The sequence below is a fragment of the Anolis carolinensis genome, chromosome 4, assembly GCF_035594765.1.
Source record: "Anolis carolinensis isolate JA03-04 chromosome 4, rAnoCar3.1.pri, whole genome shotgun sequence".
In the NCBI taxonomy this organism is placed as follows: domain Eukaryota; kingdom Metazoa; phylum Chordata; class Lepidosauria; order Squamata; family Dactyloidae; genus Anolis; species Anolis carolinensis.
Genome location: NC_085844.1, coordinates 163,773,386 through 163,801,053, shown reverse-complemented (window position 1 = coordinate 163,801,053; position 27,668 = coordinate 163,773,386). Strand labels below are relative to the sequence as shown.

Genomic DNA, 27,668 nt, shown 5'->3' with positions numbered 1-27,668 from the left:
TAAGTTGTAAATAGGAACCAAGAGAAGTCTCCTTTCTGATCCCTAAGCATGACACTCATATTATGGTTTTAAAGTGCATACTCATAAAATATAATATGTGAGAAAGACATAAAATCTTGGAAACATACTGTCATACATCCAGACTAGTAAGAGAAACAAGATTGTCAGCAGCACCTTTTTGGTATATTGGTATATATTCAGTGGAAAATCTAGGTTTATAGTATGCAAGATGAAGAATGCCCTGGAATATCTCCAGCAAATTTTTAAAATAAGGAATATATTTCCAGGAAAGAAAAATATTAGATATGTAACCAACCCTTAAAAATGTAGCCTGTCTTCAGACAACTGAACTGCCTGTTCCCAATCTTATGTTTGCTATGTTATAGTAATCGGGAAACAAGATGAAAATGCCAAAATTGAGGAGGACAATAAGGAGAGATGGACTCTTCCACCATCTGCTGTTTTCTCCCTGAAAATGTCTCCCATGCATTACTGCTAAGTGGCAAATATATTTCAAAGAACACAAAGGCAACATATTGTTCCACACCAAAAGATCTTCTGGTTGCATGTAAACAGAAGTTCTGTGAAATATATGGACACCTATTTGATTATCACTAGGGTCCATTCATGTAACACCAACACATACCTTCATTAATAAGTCATATAATTTGGGGATAAGATATGATGGTTTCAAAAATATGTTAGCAATCAGAGGGCATTCCAAATTAGTATGAAGCCTGGGGCAGCAAGAAACATTATTAAAGCAAGTGATATATAAAAAAAACATTAACAGAATCTCACTGTATTGTATAACAGGAATAATGGACTGCATACAGAAACAGATACCATATCTCTATCAATATCAGTTGCTAACAATGTCAGGAAAAGGCTTTTGGCCTAACATCCTGTTCTGGGCTTCCTATAGACATCTGCTTGGTCATTCTGGAAGCAGAATGCCTTTGGTCCAATCCAACAGGGGTATTTTTTGTTGTTATTGCTCTTATGAATAGAGCCCAAGAAAATAGGAATCCAAAAAAGTTTGAGGAAATACTCTGCCAATTGTTTAATGGTTCTTTTTCTTTTAAAAAAACTGTATAGAAGATGTTTTCTGTAGCAACACATCTAAGCAGACATTTTGTCTTCAGAGAGATTTTTCTAAGACTATTAACTCATCCTCTCTTACGAATAGAAGGTTCCTTCCCTTAGATCCAATCATCTCCTTTGGAGCCAATCCAATTAACATTTATTCATCAGCACACTCTGGCATTTGTGCAGCAGATCTGAATTATTATTCCCTTTCTACTAATTATTTAGATTTATCTATAGCCTTCTGGTTTCAAAGTTATCCTCCATGTCAGGTAAGATGTAAGTCTTAACATACAGGAATCCTCATGAATAGAGTAATTATACCCACAAATTAAAATGCATATAGACCTTTCGTGAAATAAAGTACTTTGCTGCATCCAGTTTTACTAATACTTTACAGATAAGCAACCAATTATTATCAGGGAAAAGCGGTCATATCATTCAGACACATCTAACCTCTCCCTTGTGACCACAGTCTCCCACTTCCCAAGTTTAATTGTTCACCTGTTTTTCCCCTACCAACTTTTTTGCCCTATGTTGAAATGACAAAATGCCAAGGAGAAAAACGGGGAGGGCAGGTGAAAATCTCATGCGGAACCAATTAAGCAAGTAAACTATTATCTGTATAGCAGGGCTTAAGTAGTAAGTAGATTTAATCATATTGATTGAGGGTCCAGCTGCATCTGGAACACCAAGGCTTTCTCCAGAGGTAATTATCTGAGATGCGTCCATCTCCTGAAGGGGAGAAGGGGAAACTGAACAAAAACAACCAAACAAAACAAAATAGTACAGCTCTTAATAGGAAGTCTGCAATAAAGTCATAAAAGAAAATTCAAGAGCACAAAATGAAAAGAGATGGATTTATGGAGGGAAATATACAGCTAGATTATGCAAACATATGTCATTCAAAAACAAGTGAAGGAGAAGAAGAACGATGGGGCATCTTGGACTGTCATACAGAGGAGCAGTTTTACATACTTCTGGCTAAGACCTTCCCATAGAACCATTCCCTACACAATGTAAGGAGAGCCCTTGACCTTGTTCCAACTATACACCTCTTTTGAATTAACTCATTAAGTGAATTTTAACTCTTAAGAGGATAAGTTACAAGCAGCTCTCAGTCTAAACAAAGTATAGTAGCAGGATAAGGTGGCCTGTCCGTCCTTAGTCCATAAGCCACTACCGAAATGCATTACAGCCAAAATTTCCTTTAGAAATGATATATAGAATGGGTGTGAAGACTCTTTTCTCATAGTTAATAACTGGTAAAGCTAAAAAGGAAAATAAATAATTCCTTCCTTGTGGCAAAGAGTTTTCTTTGGCTTAAAAAGCCCTGTTGAAAAGCATATACCTGTTCACATATGATTTATGGACTGTAAACTTTGCTATGTTATCCCTGCTCATAATCCGTTTTTAAGCATCAAGTGAAAATATCATTATTTCATAGGACATTTGCTTCCTAGCTTCATTTCTGCTTAGCTAATGCAATTTCATGTCATTTTGGTGTCCGATTATGATGGCAACAATGAAGAAAAAGAAGAAAAGAAGGAAGATTTGTATGATATTGTTCTAAAACCCATTTGCCATTGGCAATGGCTAAATACTAATGAGCACACTTACAGTTAATGGTAGTGGATCCATAACACTAAGTACCCATAAATACACATGCTATTACATGAAAACACACAGCTGTATGTGTCCCTATCAATGTGCATGTGTTCAAACATGACAGTGCTCGTCTTTTTCCCATAAAGGGACTTTGAAGATGGCCCATAAGAGGTCAGACCTGGGATCTGCCTAGCTCACTACTGTCTACTTTAACTGGCAGCAATTCTCAAATATCTTAGGAAGAAAGAATGTGTTTTCCACCCTTAGTGGGAGCTTTTTCAGTGAAGATTCCAGGAACAGACCTTCTGCATGTAAACTATATTGAGATACAATCCCTCTCCTTTCCTACTGTACTATCATTACCTGAAGGTCTCTGGTAGGTTTCAGTTTCATCACTGCTCCTTCGTATTTTTTCTTTCTTAGTCTCCCATTCCATGACTTGAGCCCCTTCTGCAAATGATTTTCTTTCTTCAGGAGCTGGTGAAAACCGAGACACCAATTCTTGCTTGTCCTCTCCACTCCTGCTGCTCTCTCTTCGCTTGTCTTTGTCTTCTTTCTCTGAGTCTTCTTTCTTTGCTTCATCCTCATCAGTAGTCTTTCTCTTGGGAGGGGAAGGCTTTTTGTCCAGACCCATTGAAATGATACACCTGACAAAAATACAGTAGAAAGTTGCAGAGAGACACCGTTGATACAAGAAGGATTCAAAATACAAAACCTTCTGGGAATGAGTTATTTGACAATGGCAATAAAAGAGAACAGTAAAAGTAAGATTAGGAAAAGCCTATATTCTACACATGCAAAAAATCACTAATAACAAAAGAGACCTTTGGATAGTACAACTATTACAACTATAAATGCCTGCAAATGTTTTAGTTGCTTAATTAGTTGAACTCACTGTGAAACTGTATCATAGATACTCATGTGTCCTTATTCTTTAAACATACAAATGTCTCATATTTTAAGTGAACAAGATAGGTGCCCTTTGTTTCAAAGCACACTAGCTAAACAGTATTTTATTTTTTCCACAATATCAGTCTAACATTCTTTTATACGATGTAGACAGACATGTCAATGGCTGAATGGGGCTAAATCTAATGTGAGTCCCATCTAAAGCAGGCCCACTGAAATCCACACAATTTAGTCACCACTTACATAAGTCCCATTCAATGGGATTCAATGGGTCTATTCCAGCTGGGTAGCATTCGATTCAGCCCATAATTGGATTCCACCTTTAAAGTGTTTTTGAAGAAAGAAGGGGACCAAAGAGGTTATTACTTGAAGTGCATCTTATGACAAAATAGCAAGACCAGTGAATTATCTAGAAGCAAGGGTGCCAGTCACTACAACTCCCAGCAAAGAAATAACAAAGCAATTGAATTGATTTGAAGAAAAGAAAGGAACTTTGTAACGATGACTAACCACAACCAAGTAGGCACAGAATGAGATGGGAACAAAAAAGCAGCCCTTTTCTCCTGCCATAAACTATGTTTATAAAGATTTTTATGAAATGCTGGATTGTCTGTTTTTCTCCACTTTGAACCACTTAAATTCCTAATTATCTACTCAGAAACTTGTGAAGAGCCAGTACTCCAAAGTCAGCTACAAATTATGATGTGAGAGTGTTTTGTTTGTACAGAAGATGCAGCAAATTAATGGACTCCCCCACCCCCAAATGCTATTACGAACTTCTGAATAAACCTGAACTGACATAGTACAGGATTATAACATCAAATTGCTTGAAGGGAGGACTAGGCCAGATTATCACAATGGGTTGTGGGTATTTTTGACGACAGCTTTCGGGATCACAGATTCTAGGCGCTATAGGCTCCAAAAGAAATTGCTCAGATTTCTAGAAACATATTCATGGAAAATTTTCTGCAATAATGGAAGTAAATCTTGATGCCATTAACTACTATATTGCTGTTATTGTCATTGTGTGCCTTCAAGTCATTTCCATTGTATGGTGTTCCTAAGACAAATCTACCAGTTTTTCTTGGCAAGATTGTTCAAAGGGGTTTTGTCAGTGAGGCTGAGAAAGTGTGGCTTGCCCAAAATTAGCTTCCGTGGCTGACTGATTATTCAAATCCTGATCTCCAAAAGTCCAGGACTAATGCTGAAACCAATACTCTGTGCTGACTCAAGCCTTCAAATTCAGAATTACTTGCATTCTACTACATGCTGAGGAAGCACTATTGCTTTTACATCTGATACCAGATGTCCTGATAGCAGCTGGTTGGCTTTTGTGGGAAACTGGATGCTAAAATAGCATGGGATGCTGGGTTTGATCCAGGAAGGCAGAAGTGACTATAAGTACTTGCTTGCAGGAATTTGGAAGACTTTTTGTACCGTGGCTTAAATAGGTACATTTGGAAGCAATACCTGGAACTGCCTTCAACACATGCCAACCATGCTTGAACATTCCTGCCCTGGTTGTGGTGTCACTTCTAGGCACAATTTAAGGTACATGTTGAGCCTCCCTTGTCCAGAATTCCAAAATGGATGGGTGATATAGTGGCCTTGCTTTCTGACAGTTCAATGTATGCTAACTTTTTTCATGCACAAAATTAATACAAATATTGTGTATAAAATTACCTTCAGGCTATGTGAATAAGGTGTAAATGAAACATCAATTAATTTCACGTTTATACATGAGTCCCAAAATACCTATATATGGATATGCAAATATACAAAAAAAATCCACAAAATTTCTGGTAGCACATATTTCAGATAAGAGATACTCAATACTCAACCAGTACTAACTGTTGAGCTATGAAGTCCTTAATAGGTTACTTAAGCCCTGGCCACCTGTACATAACCAGTTAGTTGATCTTATGGCAAAACTACATGATTGATCATGTTAGGATGACCAAGTTTCTATTTTTAAACACATAAAAATGTCCCCAAAATTTAACATTAACATTACACATATCTTTCATTTCAAAGCCTGATGGCTAAACATAAGGTTTGACCATATAAAACAGGCTGAATTATACCATCTTCATCTAAGGTTTTCCTCTAGTGGAGATAAAGTAAATACTGACTGCACTGACAGTTTTCCTGGTCACAGTGCCCCTTACTTGGTATGCATTCCCCAGAAAAACATGCCCAGAATCAATTTTGATTTGTCCTGGTAATCAATGTCTAATATCTTAGGGTGAAATCCTACACAAATTTATCTAAAGATTAGAATAAAAAAAAATAGCTGTGTTAGTCTGGAATATCAGGATACAGCAGGATTTTGTAGCACCTTAGTGACTTAAAGAAAGAGAAAAGTTGGTAGAACAAGCTTTTGGAAACAGGTTTATTCTACCAACTTCATTCTTGTGATTAGTCTCTAAGGGCCCATCCAGACAGGACACAAAACACATGCCCTCCTGGATATTTGCAGGGGGCAACCAAACAATGCCCCATGAAAACACAAATGCTTTCAGTACAAAGCAGGACAACCCTGCTTTGTGCTGAGGTTATTTGATAGTGGGTTTGATCCACGTCTTATGGAAAGGTGTGGATTTAACCCACTATGGCCACTGTCTGGACTGCCACCTCAAAAATCCTGGACCCCTCCCAAAAAGCCTTTAAAAATAAAATAACTTATGGGGCTGGCATTTCCCTGCTGCTGATGCTCTCCTGGTGCATAGTAATGAGGTACCATTGCTACACGCCAAGAGAGGGTTGGCAGCAGGGAAATGCCAGCCGCTTAAGTTATTTTAATTTCAAAGGTTTTCTGGGTGGGTGTCCCAGGTGTCTCTCCGGGAGGACATCTAGACACCCCCCGCAAAAAGCGCAAGCTTTTGGGGCCAGCATGTGAACTACAGTCTGCCTTGTCCCGGGTTTTTGGAACCACCCTAAGACAGAGCTTTCCAAACATTTCATGTTGGTGACACACTTTTTAGATTTGTATCATTTTGCGAGACAGTAATTCAGTTTTACTAGCAAACTGGAAGTTAAACCAACCCTTTATAAGAGATACGGACACATACATAAATGGTAATAACAAAATGTATGGGGATACAACATATCTCATTAAATTGTTCATTTATATTTTTAAAAATATATGATTTGTAAAATAACCTATTTCCAAGATGGCTGTCATTTCTTGTCACATTTGTGTGACATACCTACATACTTCAGCTGACATATTAACGTGTCACAACACACAGTTTTGAAAACTCTCCTCTAAAGTACTACAAGACCAAGATCATTTTCCTTATCTTGGAGTTATACCGCTTAACTTAATTTGAATAGGACTTAATTTTGAATAGGAATGCATAGAACTGTTGTTTTACTGTTCAATGAGCTTCTATTAACTGATGCTGCTGGTACTTTGATGACTACATTTTATAGTATTGATTTATATCTTTAATTGTACACCATCCCGGAAGCTTATATTGGAAGATGGTTAAATAAACTTTTAGTAAGGGAATTAAAATTACATGCTCAGTTACTTTGCTGGATATACCAGACAGTGCTTGTTATAGACAATGCCATATGATGCTTAGGGATATTTTTGCTTTAACGGTGGAATTTTATCATGTAATTCTTCATCTTACATCCTAATGGCCTAAAGCTGAGGAACAAATTTATCTTTGTGAGTTTAACAGACTATATAAACTACAAACAGACTCATGTTCATTGCCATAAGACCTCTCTCTATTCCCTTATTCTCTCTGCTAGCCCCATGAATCAAAATTACCCCACATTTGCACTAGAAAATATTCATCACAGTCACACACAAAAAACCCAAGCAAAGTAAAGCCATGATAATTAAAATGGTTTAGATTCAGGATTTAGACGTATCACTACCAAATAATTCCCCCCCAAAGAGATTGCTGGGAGCATTTTGCTATTTTTATGCTAGTCTTTGTGGGGAGAAATTGGCACATATTACACATTTGTATGGCTAGCTTGGACATTTATTGAAAAAGTATAGCCAGTATCTAATTTGCATATTTTCCACTCCTCAGACAGCCCTTATCACACCAGAGATAGTATAATATTTACATAAATCATGCAAATCTTATTCTGAGGAGGGTGGAAATATTTCTGGATGGCGGAATATGCTTATCGGAAAAGTAATTTGGCTCCATGGGGGTTCTGATTTCTTCTTTTTCCTCCTACTTTCATTGTTGTTTTGAAAATACTATGAAGGAAAGATGAGACCAGAAAATTTGCATGGCATTCTCCTGCTTGATATTGCTGCACAAATCAGAGAAATGGAATAAAAACCAACACTTACAAGCAGAAATGGCTACAATTGCTGTTGCTACTAGTGTCTGGCAAAAGAAATCGAAGTGAGCCCTGATATGCGCAAATTTATTTTAATGCAGCAGGAAAATGTGTGCCTTTCCAAATGCATCCCTAAGAACCAAGACATGTTGTTCTCTCAATCTCAGACTGCTGGAACCTCAAATCTTTGATTTTAGTATTATGTCTACCTTATCATACCTTCTAGAAAGACCTTTAAACCACAGGAGAAATTTATAAATACCTGAAAATTGTGAGGACTCTAGTGTGAAGCACAGACACAGAGTTCAAAATGGTGAAAGAATTGACTTGTTAAGTTCTCTGCAGTGAAACAGGATTGTTAACCTGCAAATCAATCCACACCAATCTCGGCTACAAGACCAGGGGAAAGACACTTTGCAGACTGGTGGAAGAAAATAAATTACTTAAAAAGAATTAACTTATCAAATGAAGTCATGTACTATAGGGAAAACCAACAATGTACTCTAGGCCCGTCTTAGAAATGACATTTGATTGATATATGTGACCTGACATACCTCAAAACCTCTCTGGAATAGCCTTTTCAGCATCTACCATATATACTTGTGTATAAGTCAACCTTGTATAAGAATTCCATGCCAAAATTACAGATTTTGACATGACTTGTGGATAGTTCACCATATACAAGTGCAAGCGCCAATGCTTCCAAGGGGGCCAGTCATCCTGGCCACTGCCTCCCAGGCATTCAAAAAGGCTTCTTTTTTTTACTACTCTACTCTACTCTACGCTATTAATGCCTTCTGTTGATAAAAGTTAAGGTACAGTAGAGTCTCACTTATCCAACATAAACGGGCTGGCAGAACATTGGATAAGCGAATATGTTGGATAATAAGGAGGGATTAAGGAAAAGCTTATTAAACATTAAATAAGGTTATGATTTTACAAATTAAGCACCAAAACATCATGTTATACAACAAATTTGACAGAAAAAGTAGTTCAATATGCAGTAATGCTACGTAGTAATTACTGTATTTACGAATTTAGTACCAAAACATTACAATGTATTGAGAACATTGAGTACAAAAACATTGACTACTAAAAGGCAGACTGTGTTGGATAATCCAGAATGTTGGATAAGAGATTGTTGGATAAGTGAGACTCTACTGTACAGTATTAAATCCTATCCAAAAAGGAACCATTCTCTTCTCTCAGCAAAGTGGCTAAAACGTTGTCCATCCCAGGAAAATTTAAAAGAAACACTGACCTCCACTAATCTCTCAACCTTTTGAGGGAAGTGGAAAAGAATCACTGTTACTGCCATGTTCGTTCATGGACATTCAAAGAATCCGAAAGTGGTACTTTGACAGAAATACATTTTTAATAAGCAGTTCTAAAACATGTCAATGTGAGTAGATCAATAGGTACCGCTCCGGCGGGAAGGTAATGGCGATCCATGCAGTCATGCCGGCCACATGACCTTGGAGGTGTCTACAGACAACGCCGGCTCTTCAGCTTAGAAATGGAGATAAGCACCAACCCCCAGAGTCAGACATGACCTTTACTTTTTTATAGTACTTACATTGAGTAATGGATAAATCAACCTAGGTTTTTAACTAAACATTCTAGACTTTTGGCTATAATTTCTAGATTTACACACTAATATATACAGGACCCACACAGAGAGAGCATAGAGAACCTAGCAGGGCTAACACATAAGCCCTTCCCCCTTCAGATCTTTTGTGGACATGTGAGTCCTGTATGTGCCAAAAATCAGGTTATGAGCAACTGGACTTGTTCATACAGTCCTGTTCTTCCATTCATGCATTCTGAGACAGTGTGGATGGGAATACCAAAAGAGGGTTTATGTCGGTTTTGCTTGCCAGACATACAATTTTGAACTATATCTGCTATTAGCTTGAACTGGACTGGTCAGGATACAATGTATCTAGAACAGTTTCTCAAACTGTGCTTCTCCAGATGTTATGGACTTCAGCTTGCACAATTTCCAACACCAGGTAAACTGGCTGGAATTTCTGAGAGCTGGAGGAGCACAGTTTGAGAAATACTGATCTAGAAGAAAAACAGTGTGTAGCCTTTAAAAGGTTGTTCTGAATTGATCCACCATCAGCAAAATAAACATGAACTCCAAGCACCTACAACTTTTTAGAAAGACAGCTCAAAGCATTTAATGTTTGTATGATTTTGTGAGCTCTGGACATGTCCTTGGAGAGGATCATTTTTATTGAACCCAGAGACCTTCCCTAACCTGATACCCTCCAGGTTGTTTGGGCTTCCAGCATTTCTGACCATTGGGCTTACTGGTGGAACTAATGGAATTTCAAATCCAAAACATCCATAGGGAGTCAGGTAAATTAAGCTTGGCGCAGAAAATTGTGCTTTGGATAAGTTAAGTGCAATATGAAAACTCACAAATTTGGTGGGCTCTTAGTTGCAAAGTAAACCTCCCAGGGGTTCTACATAGTGCATACAGGATTTTATATTGCTCCATGTGAATGGACAGCCCATAGCATTGGTGGCCTGGCTGCTGATCATATCACATATGAGTGACATATGAAGAGAGGTATATTGAGACACATGGTGTCACATGCATCCCAAGTGTGTATGTATTTGAAGTGCCACATGACTGTCATATAAGATCAACATGGGATCCCTTCTGTAAACTTTAAATCTGCAGAATAAAGAAAACAAATGGTTTCTAGACAAGACCAGGCAACATATTCCCCATAGCATCCCTTGCTCACTTTTTTTGCAACCAGAATCCTATCCCTCCCAACAAGGAGGAGAATCATGATTCTCAAAGCCGCAACCATTAAAACAAGCTGAACATTGTTCTGACATCCCCTCCATTTTTTAAAGGAAACTAAAAGGGGACATTCAGCCACTCTGGATTCTGATTCAGACTGATGCACCTTGCAGCGGGTTTTGAGGCAATATAGACAATGAAATGAGTCTGACCCTGTTCTAGACCTATATCTGAACAGGAGCAAGGCTCTGGAAAAAAACAAGCAGGTAGCAATTTCAAGACAGAATCTATTGCACCCTAACAGACATAGACAAATATCAATCAACTGTCCATACCTATAACAAGGAGCTGATCTTTCCACATTGACGAAACCAAAGTGCCCATGCTTGCCACCTAGACGAGTCCCCTTTCGGTGCTTATATTCACAGCAAGAACTTACGCGGTCCACTTGTATTCCATTGAGATAAAATGTAAGGCTGAAGGGGAAGCCATAATGCCGCCTGGAGATAAAGTGAAATGTTTCTGCAATCGAGGGAGACAAATAGTACGGTTGGGGCTTTTTATTGCATCTAAGGTAAATTAAGAACCAAATGTACAGGACAAGCATGTGTACCATTGTCCTAGAATTAATAATTCATACTGCAGGGAAGGGACAACATATTCAAAAGCTCTCTCATTGCTCGAGGCATATGTGTATAGAAAGATACAATCTGAGAAAAAAACTGGGATACTATCCCCACTGCAGAATTATAGCAGCTTGACATCGCTTTTGCTGCCATATTTCATCCTTTGAAATCCTAGGATTTGTAGTGCGTTGTGAGCGCTCTGCCAGGGAAGGGTGAATATCTCACAAAGCTACAAATCTAATAATTCCATAGCATAGAGCCATGGCAATGAAGTGGTGCAAATTATTATAACTGCAGTGTGATTATAGCATAGGCTTTAAAAAATGAAGAGCATTGCAAACATTCAAACATATCCAGTTTTGAAACCTGTTCTTTGAAGAGAGATAGTCTGGAAAATCCCATGCGTGTTTAGCTGACTCTAAAATATGGCGAAGCAACTAGCTTAATTGTCTGCTGTATTAGCCAGAAGGTTTTACTATAGAAAGCCAAAATGCTGCACAATAGTAAGGCAAACAATAGATATTACAAAACGCTGCTAAAACTGAAGATGGAATAGATCTACAGCTGGTTGAGGTTTAAATACTTTTCAGGCCACCTTTCACGTTATTTATTTGCATATTTATTGAGACTACAATCTAAATTTTTATCTCTCAATCCTTATCTGCATAACCTACCTACTGACGTTACATAAACAGGGACTAAAGACATAAAGGTTTAGACCAGATGTGGGCAAACTTTGGCCCTCCATGGGTTTTGGACATCAACTCCCACAATTACTAACAGCCTATAGGCTGTTAGGAATTGTAAGAATTGAAGTCCAAAACACCTGGAGGGCCGAAAATTGCTCAGGCCTGGTTTAGGCTATGGTGCTATGCCTTCAAAATGATGTCCTCATTCATCTATAGTTATGACATTATCATTTCAATGTCAGGCAAAGCATTTTAAAAAAAATCCCTGCAGTTTTTAAACATTTAATTCTTTCAAGGCACTGCAAAAAATATATTTTCTTCTTGTTGCTATTTGTTTTCCTTATAAATTATATTGCACCCACTTCTATGAAAGGAAGCATTTTAAGTATTGTTGCCTTTGCTTATGGTCTTGATTTTAGACTAAAAATCGATTACTAATCCCAACTAGAGTAGCCCCACAATAGTTATTATGAATTATTTTATCATTCAGGAATTGTGTCAATGGGTCTCCTGAACATGGAACTAGCAATTAGGTTTAGATCATTAAAACCCAAATTAATAAATAACAATAAAAACAACTCTTCATTTTTAAAATAGCCATTAAACATGAGGCCTAACTGTCTGCGGTTTTGTCCATTCAGTAATTATAATGTTTGATTACAACATTTTAATTTTTGTTGATAAATGGAAAAACTGTCTACAGAAAATTGCAGAGAAGTGAATTAGCAGATATTTCTTCACAAAATAAAACCTCAGAAAGTTGGAGTAATTCCATTCAGTTTTAATAAACCAAAGTAGTTTTGTCTAATGGGCAGAAGCTTTGCTTGGCCTTGGGTTCATAAAACCCAAGCATCATCTCAACTGTAAATTGCTACCAAATAATTACCTGACTCATTTGTTTTGTTTTCATTTGAGGATTAAATAACTAAAAATAGTAAAGCAATTGGCTTCTTACATAGCCATATCACATCAATTTTCTGTTTTTTTTTCCTATAAGCAAATGGGTTGTCATATTCTTCTGTATTGTACCTAATCCAATAATAAGTTACTTCCTTGACCTCCGGCCAATTCCTCAGGTACCTTTTACTGAATGCAGCACTCTCAAGTATCATCCTAGCTTTCCTTTACCTATTCTTCCATTAGCAACTGATTCTTAACTGCTCTTACTTTAGTACTCCTTGGTGTCTTCCCATATCACAGTCCTGTCTGTCTAAGACAGATTTAGGGCCTTAGGACATGAACTACATTATGTCGACATTCTCTATAGTGCCAAATGCTACGACAAATGAAATGAATGAAAATTCATAACAGAAAAAGTATCCTTCCTTAGCAACAGCCCATTCTCATGACATGAAATTAATTCTACCCAGCATGCTAGTCGTCCCTAGTTTCCACTAGTGATTATACCTGCAAGAGCTCCGCTTAAGTCAACATCAGCACCATTGATTCGCATTCAGAATCAAACCTCAAGCATGTATTCATTTCCCTTCTGGAGCGATAAACAGTTCACACTGATATATTATAGCTTCTTGTACGCAAATAATTTGGTATTCATTTTACCCCTGCAAGCATTTTATTAACCATACATCTCCATCCAAAAATTAATCTAACCCACTGTATTTTGTTAAATCGCCCCTGTACATCCCTCCTTCCATAATTTGCAAAAGTAATTGCAGCCTCATTTTCAATCATGAAACAGTAAATCTAGGCTTAGTTTCAGGCAGCTGGTATATAAGTCCCTAGACCCAAATAACAAGACTGAGCTCCGCGGAAATAATTTTGCTACCACTTCAACAGTTTATCCATATAAAATAAGAGTTTGCCAGAATTAAAGTGAACTCTTGGGCTTTTTCAGGCTCACCTCCCTCCAACAGTTTTCCTCTGAACACACACAGATTTTCTCCTCCACAGTGTTGTTGATATATTTTTATTTCCTCTCGGTAATCGAAAAGTTCATAGGACAGGTGCACAGGTTTTCCCAAATAGATCATGGTGAGATATGCATTGCTGTGTACTTGAGGTCTGTAGAATTTCCCCGTGTCCTATATCAAAGAGTAAAAAACTCAACTGAAATGCTACAGTTTGCATTGTAAAGATTTATTCCTATATTGTGCTACTCTAAGACCAATGTTGTGCTGTCAGTATTTATCAATCACAGCTTGAATATGTGACAAGGTAGTAAATAATTGATTACTTGGCAGGGACTGCTGCTCTGCTAAAATAAAAAAATAATCACTGAGTCTTTTCTTGCAATCTTTTATAAGTTTCTCACACACAGTATGGAAAAGGACCTAACAACAGAACCACACTGAACTAATCTGAGCTGATTCAAACTCTATAAAAAAATCACTACTGGGAAACTTGCAACTTATGGTAGCGCATATCGGTCATGCAAAAGGAACATGATGTATTATTAATAAGATAATAAATCATTGGGGGAAAACACACAAGAATTTGTAACATGTTCATACAAATATATGCTTTGACCACATTTGGAATGCTGTGTATAGTTTTGGTAGTGACTCTGAAAAATTAAATTAAATTTTAAAATTACAGCACTTGGAATGATGCAAAAGAAAAGACAAACAAACTTTTTTACGAAGCTGTAGCAATTCTACTGCAAAAATTCCCCCAATTGGGACATTTGCATTTGTTTGTTTTTTAAAGTCAAGCAAGAAAGGACTGAGGTCCCCTAGGGTGAGAAGGGCAGGGTATAAATGTTGTAAATGAATAAATAAAATAAATAAGGTCTACTAAAGTAGTCACACCATGGAGAAAGTTATGTACATATTCATGTATAAGCCTAGAAATTTTAATCAAAAAGGACCAAAAATGTTTTATTGATTTATCCACAGATCAATGTAGGTACTGTATCGTAACTTTTATTTTTAAAAGGCTATTTGGTGCTTTCCCTCGTTTGAATACAAAAAGAATAGAGGGGATCAGTACTTCTATTAGGATTTCTCATGACAGACTAAACTCTCACCTTTTGCCATTCTATTCAGAGAAGAGGATGGCTCCTCTGTATTTTAAATTTTATCAAAAAGGAACCTCCCCTTCCCTGAGCAAAGTGGTGAAAGACCTTTCTGAATGGGTTGTTATGAGTTTTCTGGGCTGTATGAGCATAATCCAGAAGCATTCTCTCCTGATGTTTTGCCAACATCTATGGCAGGCATCCTCAGAGGTTGTAAGGTATAGAAACTAAGCAAAGGAGGTTTATATATCTGTGGAAGGTCCAGGGTGGGAGAAAGAATTCTTGTCGGGCTGAGGCGCAGCTGGCTAGTAACCAGCTGCAATAAATCACTACTGACCGAGAGGTCATGAGTTCGAAGCCCAGGTTGGGTTAAGCCCCCCGACCATTAAATAGCCCGGCTTGCTGTTGATCTATGCAGCCCCGAAAGACAGTTGCATCTGTCAATTAGGGAAATTTAGGTACGCTTTATGCGGGAGGCTAATTTAACTAATTTACAACATCATAAAACTGCCAGCAAAACACGAGGAAAGGAATGAGGAAGTACAGCCACCAGTGGACAGTGAAGCAACAGCTCCTCCTGTGGCCGGAATCATGAAGCTGGAAAAAAATGTTAAATGCCTCTGTGTCTGTCTATATATGTTGTTTGTCTGTTGGCATTGAATGTTTGCCATATATGTGTTCATTGTAATCCGCCCTGAGTCCCCTTCGGGGTGAGAAGGGCGGAATATAAATACTATAAATAATAAATAAATAAATAAATTGTCTGTTGGAGGCTAGTATGATTGTTGTAATTAATCACCTTGATTAGCATTAATGAATTAATGAATCCATCCTTTCTGAATGGCTGGAGGGGACACTAGTGCAAGTGCTCCCCCCCCCTGCTTTCCCCCACAGGTCCTATCAAAATCCATAATTTAGGCCCCCAACCCTGCCTTCAATTTATATATGAGACTGTCTTCTATGAGAGTCTATGTGGTAATAAAAAGTTTAACCACTCTTTAGAAAGAATTAGGCAAATTCACAAAAAGTCTACAAATTTTTATCATTTAAGAGAGTTATATATTTCCTGCAGAATAAGGTGCATCATGTTTCTAAATATACATTTCTGGGGAAGAAAGTGGGAGATTCCCGATATTTAAAACATAGTATCCAGTACTGACCAATACTTCTGTCTGAAGGTATTGCTATTCATTATAAAGAATGCAGAGTTAAGATGGATGAATGATTTAACAATGTAAGACATCTCTAGTTATGAAGTTAGTTATGAACTGAAATAAATGGTCACTGGGAAGTAATAGAATTGGCCTGCTTAATGTATAATTCACAATTCTGGGTTATATAGCATTACTAAGGTTATATTCAGTCCCTTAAGTATAGTATCTCTATAGAGTGGCCAAAAAGCTGAAATTCTTCTTGACAAATCTAAGGGAAAAAAAGCCCCCAGGCTTTGAGTTACAGCGCTGTGGGGATTGAATTTCATCCCTTATATCTTCACTATTTTCATAGACCCTGATTTTAAACATCAATTCAGCATGTTAAAGGTAGACCTATTTAGTTACAGGCAAATTTAATGTCTGAAGCATGCATGGCTTGCATTTTTTCAGTAGAATGAAAATCAAATATACTGTTCTGCCAAAAAGAAATGAACCTTAGACAAGCAGTATGGTGCCATTTAGAATCTGCTTCTAGCAAGCCATATTTCACTGTTGTGTTGTTACACCTTCCACAGATAGTCTTTCTTCTCAGAGTTACAATTTACAGATATAGCAGTCCAGATTCTTAATATTTTAGTCAGGAAATAGGAAGTTGTTGGAAACTAAGGTCAAACTTTTCTATGACATTACAATCATCTTTATTAACTACAGTAGAGTCTCGCTTATCCAACCTTCACTCATCCAACATTCTGTATTATCCAACGCAGTCTGCCTTTTAGTAGTCAATGTTTTTGTAGTCAACGTTTTCAATACAATGTTATGGTGCTAAATTCATAAATACAGTAATTACAACATAACATTACCGTGTGTTGAACTGCTTTTTCTATCGATTTGTTGTATAACATGGTGTTTTGGTGCATAATTTGTAAAGTCATAACGTAATTTGACATTTAATAGGCTTTTCCTTAATCCCTCTTTATTATCCAACATTTTTGCTTATCCAATGTTTTGCCGGCACGTTTATGTTGGATAAGTGAGAATATTATTTTTAAAAGCATAACGTTATGACCTCTGCTATAATTTTCCAGGAAAGAAGAATCTGGGAAAGTAATCTTCACTCCAAAACAAGTAAGCTTCAAGTTGGTTAGGCTACTGGCTAAGAACACGACACTCCTAAAAGAGTGGGAAGTATTTCTGCCCTTCTTTGGACATTTAGCAATGAGCAGTATGAAAGTCTCCATGCAGAATAAAACCAAAGAAAAAGGATGTGTTAGAAAGGAATACTGATTACCCGCATTAACAATTGCTCCAAACCATCGAGTGCAGTTGTTGGGCGAAACCTTCGACCTCTCAATGTCCCCCCTTTCATTGTGCTCGTGATCTTCTCACTTTTGGGTGGTGGTGGTAGTGGAATAGGTATCACAAAATTGTTTATGATGGGAAGATGGTAGGGGGATACACCAGATGAATACTCAGTTGAACGTATAGGCCTTAATGACCCTTTGTCTCCCTGAAAAAAAATAATGAAAGTTAATATCCACATTTAGTTAATATTAATTAAGTTCCTGATATTCTTTTTCTAGTAACCAGAGAGAACTTGGTATTTGTCTATATAAATTCCAGTATGTATTATGCTCATTTTCCGCAGTGAACAGAGCACATAGGAGAAGGAAGGGCAGCACATATGAGGACATCCTTCCTTCATTGCTGGGAAAAGGAACATTGGTTCTTGCCATGGTACATTTTTTTACAGGGGTAGAGAGAACATTCTTATGTGGTTTGTCCATCCCTCTCACATGAGGATTTCTTCTGTCTACTGCCAGAAAGCTAGAGATATTGAGAGTAATGTGTAAGTGTGTGTGTGTGTGTGTGTGTGTAGCTGACACTTAAGCTTTCTTTTGTCCCAGAAACGGCATCAGCATTTGGAATGGGTGCATGCCAAAGACTATCACCCAAGGTTCCCTTCCAGGAAACATTGTAAAATGTGAGAGAAAAACAAGTTTATAAGCATGTCTCCCTGTTGAAGTTACATTGCTTCCTGAAAGGTTGCAGAACTGAAATTGCATAGGTGTTTCACATCTGGACATGTGTTCACATGTGTAACATTTCCATTCAACACAAAGCTTGCACAGTAAAAGTGTAACTCCATATGTCGTGATTTAAGACAGAGCAAGCCAACTTGGATTTCAGCCATAAACTCCTATTGCTTCTGACCACTGTCCAAGTTGGCTACAACTGATGAATATAGGAATTTAAGAACATTAGCAGCCACAGTCCTCTAGTCCTGGATGTTATGAAGTTTACTGATTTACTGAATTTGAAAGCTAGTTTCCAGTATTTCATCAACTGTTAACAGCAACCAGAGGTAGACCAAAACATTTTGCTGCTTGAAACAAGCTATAAATTGTGTATATTGCTGAAGTTTAAGCTACAATGGCACTTGAGACAGAACACTGTAAAAATACAGTAATATCAAAATGCAGGTAGACCACATTTGCGGTGGTTCAACTTTTGCGGATTTGGCTATTTACAGATTTGTTTAATGTTATCTCTAGACATCTCCAGGTCATTCAAGGTAATCCTATGTCAGCTGTCACTGAAGTCACCCTGGATGGTATTGAGATTCCTAGAAAGTTGAGGGTTTTGGGGGGTGAGGGTGGCATTTAAAACAATTAGCTTTTAAAAAAAGTGGTTTTCCACTTTCATAGGAGTACTACTTTGGTAACCCACAAGGAAGGGGGGTGTTTGTCTGTAAATGTTTTCTGGGAGTTCATGATACCCAAACTGATTGAGACAGTTGAGACAGGATTTGCTAGGACAAAAAGGCATTTTGGTCAAAGCCTCTGTTGTCTATAGACTCCCTCAGCACAATTGTGCTACCATTTTAACACCAAATAAAGTAAAAGGCTTCCTCTGAGCTATTGGGTGGTTGAGCACTTTTATAATCTAAAGGTGTCTCTCCAAAAAGTGGTGGCTGCATTTCCACTAATCGGTGGCAGTTATCTTTTATTATTTGGGACATCTATTCATTATTAAGTGGGTCTTCTAGGCTACCCTCCTTTACAAGGGTGCTATGTCTGCCTCAGTTCTTCTCATAAAGATAGGTCAAGGGAGCTCACACAGTCAACCACCCTACTTTGAAACCTCATCCTATCCACAATCACTACCCTTTACCAACTAAGCAAAAAAAAAAAAAACCCCTTTTTATGCATACAGACAGCCCTACCAAGAGGCAGAGTGGTACAGATGCTGGGAGGCAGCAAAGTTCCTCCTGAGCTCACTGTTTCCTCTCTGCCATAAGAACAGAGGTATGGTTAACAAACTGTCTGTCCTACTCCCTTCAACTGATCTGTCACGTTAAAGCTTAATAAAGGGTATTACTGCATAGCTACTACTCAACTGTTAGTCCAACGAAAGTCTATATGTGGAATGGGGAAGGGGTGTCATCTTGTCCTTCATCTCAGGCAACAAAATGTCTTGGGTGAGCTCTATTCATGTACTAGCTTACCAAGGGGCTGGTATTTTCATTTTAGTTTCTAAAGAGTGAAGATGAAGCTGTGAATAATTTATATTTTGGAAGACAGCTAGCATTAGAGTGTATTGCATGAAGGTATGTAAGCTATAATTTAACATTGATTAGAAAAGTGTACCCAAACACCATGCCAACAGCAAATTCAGATGAAGAACAGGTCAGCCTGAAGTCAACATATGATGCTATCACAGTTCTTGAGCAAAATAGTCATTCATCCCTGACATGCATAGTAATTACTCTATCAAAACCATTTGATTTCCATTTTAAGTAATCAGTTATTTTTGAATAAATTATATTTTACAAAGATGAAATGCTTGGATAAAAGAACAAATTCTAACCCCATTCGGAAATTGATGTTCCCTTTCAAGAGTGAGGAACTTTGCTCTGGAAGTTGAAGTAGCCTTTGGTGTAAATTCTGCTGAAATATTGCCATAAAGTGGCTGCAATCGGAGTGGCTGTTGTATTTTTCCAGGTGCGGTGCTTGGTCGAGGATAGCTGGCCTGAACAACATAAAGAAAGGAAGGGGTCATTTCAGAGCAGCAGGCATCTAGATCTATACAACCTAAACATCTTCTATGTGCGATTGTATTTTGTTGTTATTTCCAAATGGTTAGGCCTTCACATATTTTGTATTTATTAAATTATACAGAAAGGGTACACACATGACTTATCTACTCTAGCCACTTATTGAAGGAACAGTCTGGAGCAGAAATGCTCTGGATTAGTCCCAGAAGCCCTGGAGGTGGCTACCCGCAGCAGGACAGAGTCCAGATCAGTAGTCCTCAACCTGGGGTCCCCAGATGTTTTTGGCCTTCAACTCCCAGAAATCCTGAAAGCTGATAAAATGGCTGGGATTTCTGGGAGTTGTAGGCCAAAAACATCTGGGGACCCCAGGTTGAGAACCACTGGTCCAGATGGGCCAGTCAGGTCTAGACCACTTCGGCCTGGCTAGATCATCACTTTACTGTCCCTTCTGCCATCATCACTGCCAGATGGTTACACAGCTTAATGAAAGCTCCTGGCCATCACAGGCACCCTGTGCTGACATCAGCAGAGGTATTTGCATGACCAGGAAGGAATGGGGGTCAACTGGCAGCACTGACGGCAAGATGGGCACAATCTATACCCTTTTTCCTGCACTAATGAGTACAAGAAAAAGTAGATGGCACCAGCAGCTCAAGTGGGCCAGACTGTTCCCAAACCATGTGATTACTCTGGAGTTTCAGCCAAACTCTTGAGTATGCCCTGACTTTCCTTAATGTGAGGCTAAATCAGTATAACCTTGTTTAAGTGGCCAAACATCATGAAGACAGCCAGGAATGACAGCTCAATAAGTGCTATGTAGGCAAGCCTGAAATTGCACAATCAATCCCTACTAAGTCTCAAAAGTTCAGTGCTGCTATAAATAAGTCACAATGTGTCATCCCTTCTCAGAACATAATTATATAATTTTGTCTCTAATGGGATTTTTTAGAGTAGCACCGGGCAACTGGGGCCCCTTCCACACAACTGAATAAAATCTTACATTATCTGCTTTGAACTGGTATATATGGCAGTATGAACTCAGATAACTCAATTCAAAGTAGATATTGTGGGATTATCTGCCTTGATATTCTGGGTTATATGGCTGTATGGAAGAGCCCTGGGATTGGGAGAAAGTTTTGTACTAACAGCAGGCCACAGCACTGTATTTTCAGCCAAAAGTGTTCCCTAGAAGTGCAAGCGGTCACTTCCAGTGACAGTGTCCATGTTTTAAGCCAATTTTCAGGCCTTTCAGGAGGTTTGGGGAAGTCTGGGGGTCCAAGACACTGGGGGCATTTGAGAGTGCAAAATAGGTTGAAGGGGCATATAAGTCTCATCCCTACCCTATAGGAATGATTGGAGAACAATCTTTCAGATTAATAAAAGGTGTTAGTTTATCTTAGTGCTGCAAATTAGGGAGACTTCTCTTTGATTTCCAGTCCAACAAGACCATTGCTGATGGTGATAGAATTAGGCTGCAAAAGCTAAAAGAAAGCTGGCCTTCTAGTTCCTGTAATTTACTTACGACATTTCCCATTTCTCCTCTTTCACGTAATTTGCGACGCCTAGCACGATTTCTTGGTGCACTGGGCGGGTGTGGAGAGAGCACGCGATTTGACTCTTCTGCTGCTTTTCTTGATCGCTCCACCTAGATTAAGAGAATACTGAAATGCCTGAGAACATTGTACTGTCAGGAAATGAAGACATTTTCTCAAAATCTTCTGTTTCAAAAACTGATTAACCAAGACTAGCAACTCTCTTGAGATATTAGAAATAGGTTTTTACTTCTGCATAAATAGTTTTGCTAGCCCTATGAATATTATAGACAAAAGTAGTCAGGTCTGTATTAATAGGGAAGCAAGACATGATAAAAGAGGAATTATAAGTAATGTTGGCAATTCTATTTCCAAAACTATATTCAGATAGTTTTCAAAGTTTCCTACCTTGAGTTTCTGAACACGTTCTTTCCTGACAGAATTTTCAAGCTTTCTTTTAATTTCCGCCTGGTGTTGACGCTAACAGGATTTTAAGAAAGGAAAGAGAGAATCAAATTTGCAAAAATACAGTACTCTCTTTGGAAGCAATAAGAGAAAAACTTATCAGCACGGCTCTTTGGGTTGTTTTCTATTTGTGGCAGTCTTCTAAACAGTCGTCTATGGGTCATTTTAGAAAATACATATTATTGTTTGAAGTCCACTGTCCTATAGGACTAGAATATTCAGACCATCACTTCTAGAATGACAACAAGAAGTAAACACAAGTGGAAAAGAAGTGGACTGCCATCTCCTCATCCCTCAGCCCATTCCACTCCCTGCCCAGAAACCAAATGCTACCAGCTCTGTGGCATGGGACAAAAACAGCAGGAAAGGTGAAGGATGAGACTATGTTCACTGGACTGCCATTCCACAGTCAATTACAGCCAACTACTCTGAGAGAAGAAACCTAGAAAATCATTATGGTAGTGATTTTTTTTGCCTTTGCAATTAAGAACTAATGCATGAGTTTTGATACCTTTGCTTTTTATGTCATACATCTATTGGCACAGATTTGTGCAAGCTTTGGAGTGAGGTATGTGTGTGCATGAAAAATAGGATAGCCCAGTTTGCTTCTTGCTTTTTACTCCGATGTATAGGCTAAAGACTACAAATAAGTATTTAATTAGTGTCAAGTGACTAAAACAGGAAATTTCTTTCAACACTTTATTGTAAAAAGTGAAAACTCAGCATGACAAATACTTTACAGCTGAAACAGATCTAGGACCTGGCAATCCTACTCCATCCTACTGCCTATGTCATGTCTATTCATGCGACATCTCCAAAAAATAGAGGTTCTCAAGTGCTATGCAATAACAATAATACTATCTTTAAGACAACAGGACATAGTGATAGTAGAGGGAGAATAAATCTTACTTTGTGTTTAAGGTTTTTAGTAATCTGCAGTACACTGATACATTTTTATTCTGAGGAAAATACTACTGTGATTAATAAGTCTTATTTTTTGGACAACATGTCAAATTATATTTTCATTGGCAACCAAAAAAATTTAGGCATGCAAGTTCAGAACCTTCATAGGATCAAGCGATAAAACTCATTACAGTTTTCTTTTGCTTTCCATTCAAATTCTGCAACACTCTTCCTCTACAGATGTTGAATTTCTGCTCCTACCGAAGGTGAACTTTGCCTCTCAACCTATCAACCCTGTGCTTCTTTAGTCTTTGGAATGGCATTATACATGATGATGAGGACACTTTTATCTTTTGGGATGTATCCCTTATGAACAAGGTTATGGTCTCAAGGAAAGCAGAAACAAACTAGCTTTCAGTCACAACTATAGAACCGAGGTGACCTTTAGGCCTCCACATATTTTGGCTAATAATTCCTAAAGCTCCATCCAGCATGACCAATGATAAGAGGCTGGAGAAGCTGAAGGTCAAAATATATAAAGGTTTAATGGTCCCCCAACCACTATACATTTTTTAAAAAAAATACAATTATAAAGGTATGGAGAAAACAAGGAGGCTAAAATATCACAAGTGATGAACTGAATACAACTTAAACTTGGCTTTATTCCAAAAGCCATTCCCATCTCTTGGTTTTTGTCATTCTATTTGGGAGAAATAATTGAATCTCCTTTTCTGTTTCAAGCTCTTTTCCACTATCTCCAGCCACCCAGGCCAATTCCCTGGTTTCTGTATCATAAAATAACAGGGACAACGGAAATAGCAAATCTGGAATGTACTTCACACCCAAAAACATGCTTCCTTTCTCATCAGTCTTCTGTTGATGGGAAATCGAATTTGTGAAAGTACAGGACATGGAGAAAAGGAAATGCACGTCCACAGCCAAATCTTCTTTGTGAATTCCATTGGTATATTGTTAAGAACCACTAGCCAGTTGGTAAATGGTTAAGACCCATTGGTGATCCATAAGGCCCCCGCTGAAGATTCTGCCAAGATGTTTCTGCTGTTACAAGTGGCTGGCTAGGAGAAAGGGAAGATGCCAGCTTTCTGCTAAATAATCCCCATGTTTGTGTGTGTCTATGGAAGTGTCTTCCTTAGGATTCCATGATTCTAAGACAGTTGGTCTCAACTGCTGCTTTATGCTCTGAGTATGAGAAGAAGCATGGACTTCCACCCACAGCAAGAGCCAGCACAACACAAAAGCTTAATGGGGCTTAGAGACCTAAACTGTCTAATTTATGAGTGGTCTTCAACAATGGATACCTGCTGAGCGTGTATAAGACCAAACATCAGATAGGAGAACAAAACAGGAACAGTTGGTAGGTAGAACCAAACAAGAATGCAGCCTACCTCCAGCCATATTTCCACTTTTTGTGTGAATGAGGTAGTATCTGCTCCTCCCTGTCCTTTTTCGTTTCTTACATCTACACTCCTCTTTGTTCTTGAAGGTTTACCATGACTTCTGGTATTCGTAGAAGTAGAAAGGAGCATTTCTCTGATGGATTACCACAAATTCTTGAGTATACTGATGGGACATGACCTCCTGTTGCTTTGCCTTCAGGAGATGACCGTGTGGAATCTGGTTCCTAAAGGTATCCTTACATTCTGAGATGCTAGCATTTGATCAATTCTAACCAACTGCAGGTTACTTCTCTATCTTGTTTTTCACCTTTCTCTATTAATTTTGTTGGACCAAGTGCTTGTTTTCTAATTGGCAAATTAATTTCAAGTTAGTCGCATGTTTATTCAGATATTCTCTTAAAACATATTCCAAGTTAATCCGTCTAAAATAAAGGTTATGGATTTGTTCATCACAATCATTAATGAAGACTAGTATCCCTCATTAGTTTAGATACTATAGAGTTTATACTAAAAGTTCAGTTCAGTTTTGTTCATAGAATAAAGATAATTAAAAGGGTGCACATTTTGATTCTTAACATATATTAATAGAGGGTTCTTTCAATATAATCTAGGCATTCTGTTCATCACTATTAATCAATAACTTCCAAATGGTAATATGAAAAAGGGAGTTAAACATTGTGCAGGTTATTTACAACTAAGTGTTGTAAACACCTGTAGCTATCCTGATAATATAATATTAAGAAGATGCTTCCCCCACCAAAACAAAAAGTATATCTCCGCATGATTATCCCATCACAGAAAATTATCACAAAAACCCCGCATAAGATTGTGAATGTTTCTTTTTCATTTAGAAGGAGCCTTGGTATAGTCATACTTCCATGTCAAGGACTTTGTGAAATATTGCCTGAGCCAAACATTCTCGTATGTACTTCTGATGGTCCTTCCTCATGGCATTCAACTGGTATTCCTTCTCTGATATGATTCTTCCACTTCTTGAGACCTGCCATGAGAATGGGAATTTTTTTTTAAATGGGTGGTAGGAAGAGAGACTTCAAGAAACACACATTTTGGATATAAAGCCCAGTATGAGCAAAGACATTGTCATATGCATAATATGTATTTACATGTATACAGAGAGGTTGGAAAAATCACTTTTGGGGACTATAATTATTGGATTCCCTCAACAATATGACTACAAACCATACTGACTAAAGCAGTGTTTCTCAACCTGGGCATCGGGACCCCTGGGGGGGGTTGCGAGGAGGTGTCCGAGGGGTCACCAAAGACTATCAGAAAACACATATTTCTGATGGTCTTGGGAATTCCTTTGGCAGAGAAGGCTGGATGTAGATGAACTACAACTCCAAAACTCAAGGTCAATGATCACCAAACCCTTCCAGTAATTTCTGTTGGTCATGGGAGTTCTGTGTGCCAAGTTTGGTTCAATTACATCATTGGTGGGATTCAGAAAGCTCTTTGATTGTAGGTGAACTATAAATCCCAACAACTACAACTCCCAAATGACAAAATCAATCCCCCCCAACACCAGTATTCAAATTTGGGTCCATCTGGTATTTGTGCCAAATTTGGTCCAGTGGATGAAAATACATCCTGCATATCAGATATTTGCACTGCAATTCATAACAGTAGTAAAATTACGGTTGTGAAGTAGCAATGAAAATAATTTAGGGTTGGGGATTACCACAACATGAGGAACTGTATTAAGGGGTTGTGGCATAAGGAAGGTTGAGAACCATTGGACTAAAGGATTCTAGAGCTGTAGCTCTGTAATCTTATTTTTAAATGGAGATGAGTTTCCACAGTAGTTTCTGACACAAGTACTGTAGTTTCTTATCCAAGTTGGAGAATGAAACCACCTTACGTGAAAGCAATCTAAATTCCAGCCTCTGCTCTTAGAGAGGTTTTGAAAAATCTTTTTGCACTCAAGGTCAAAGAAGTCAGTTCCCTGTAGCAGCTAGAGTGCTGAACTGGGACTTAAGAGTCCATAATCAGGTTCTTATTCAGCTATGAAAACCACTTGGTTGTGCTTGGAGCAATCATACCCTCAATCCGATGTACTATTACTATTTTTGAGGAGATAGCAGGAGGACAGCCATATACAGTGTCTTCAGTGCCATACATGAAAGATAATTTATAAATAGTAACTAAAATACTAGTTTAAAATAACTATAGATATTCAGAGCCAGAGCTATGCATGATTTGCCACTTGTCTGCTTAAAATCCACAGTTACTGTATTTTAGGAAGGAAATACAATAAAGAAGTCAGGTGCACACCTAATTCCAAACAAGTTAATATGTGCACTGAGCCATCTTTAAAGACTCTCCTCTGGGTGTTCATGCTAACTAAAGTGGAATGCACAGCAACCATGAATCCTATCTATGCAAATCATTTCCCAGTGAGAGTCCCTCTGGCACTAACATTGCAAACATATGCAAGGCTAACATGGCACTAGAAGGCAAATAATATTTTGTTCTCCCAATCTTTTGACTGTTTATGCAAAGATTTTATTGCCACTAATTTATCCACAGCTTATTTTGAAATATTCTGTTTATATCTTTAATTAACATAAAATATCATGAGACCATTTACAGTCAAGGCAGCATGTACACTGAAGCAAGTTTCACCCCAATAGCTGTAAAATGAGGAGAAACTAGCCCCTGGAGTTTTCCCACTTATTCAATTACTATTACGAAAAAGTAACGAAACTTCATTACTCTCATTATAGTCACTAATGATACTTTAGAAACACTTCAGAAACCAAATGTGAGTGCCGCCTAATTTTGTAATGAGTTTTGAAACCTTTTTTATCATTGATCTCACAGAACTAACTGCTAAAATTCTGCACTGTGGATACAAAAGTTTATACTACCAACTTTGTTCCCTCAGTCTCGAAGGTGCTACAAGATCTCTTTGCATACTGATATTCCAGACATGGTTATATCCTTGAATTTGAGGCCTACTCAAGTCATATTAACCCAGGCCTGTAGCTTACTTAATTGAATCAACCCATCTATAATGTGATTACAGTAAGTAGATTCTGGTGATTTAAACAAACATGCAAGATCATATGGAGGAAAGGCTGATCAGATCACTAGTGTGCCTGCTCAGTTTACAATCTAGTAATTGATGGACTACTCTTGATGAACT

General features: G+C 38.0%; 1 protein-coding gene across 5 annotated transcripts in view; it reads right to left on the bottom strand.

Annotated features, from left to right (window-relative positions):
* erich3 (glutamate rich 3) overlaps positions 1-27,668 on the bottom strand; it is an 89,019-nt gene that overhangs the window by 40,605 nt on the left and 20,746 nt on the right. For 3 of the 5 annotated variants that reach the window (XM_008114095.3, XM_008114096.2, XM_062978149.1), the window contains 8 exons: positions 25,374-25,499; positions 22,122-22,193; positions 21,704-21,826; positions 19,995-20,156; positions 17,416-17,634; positions 13,858-14,038; positions 11,017-11,203; positions 3,058-3,341 (listed from right to left, as the gene is read on the bottom strand). In XM_008114095.3, coding sequence (XP_008112302.2) covers positions 3,058-3,341; positions 11,017-11,203; positions 13,858-14,038; positions 17,416-17,634; positions 19,995-20,156; positions 21,704-21,826; positions 22,122-22,193; positions 25,374-25,499 — 1,354 coding nt within the window. Of the gene's footprint in view, positions 1-3,057; positions 3,342-11,016; positions 11,204-13,857; positions 14,039-17,415; positions 17,635-19,994; positions 20,157-21,703; positions 21,827-22,121; positions 22,194-23,923; positions 24,296-24,487; positions 24,630-25,373; positions 25,500-27,668 lie in introns of those variants that run through there. The other 2 variants (XM_062978150.1, XM_062978151.1) reach the window with 2 other exon arrangements.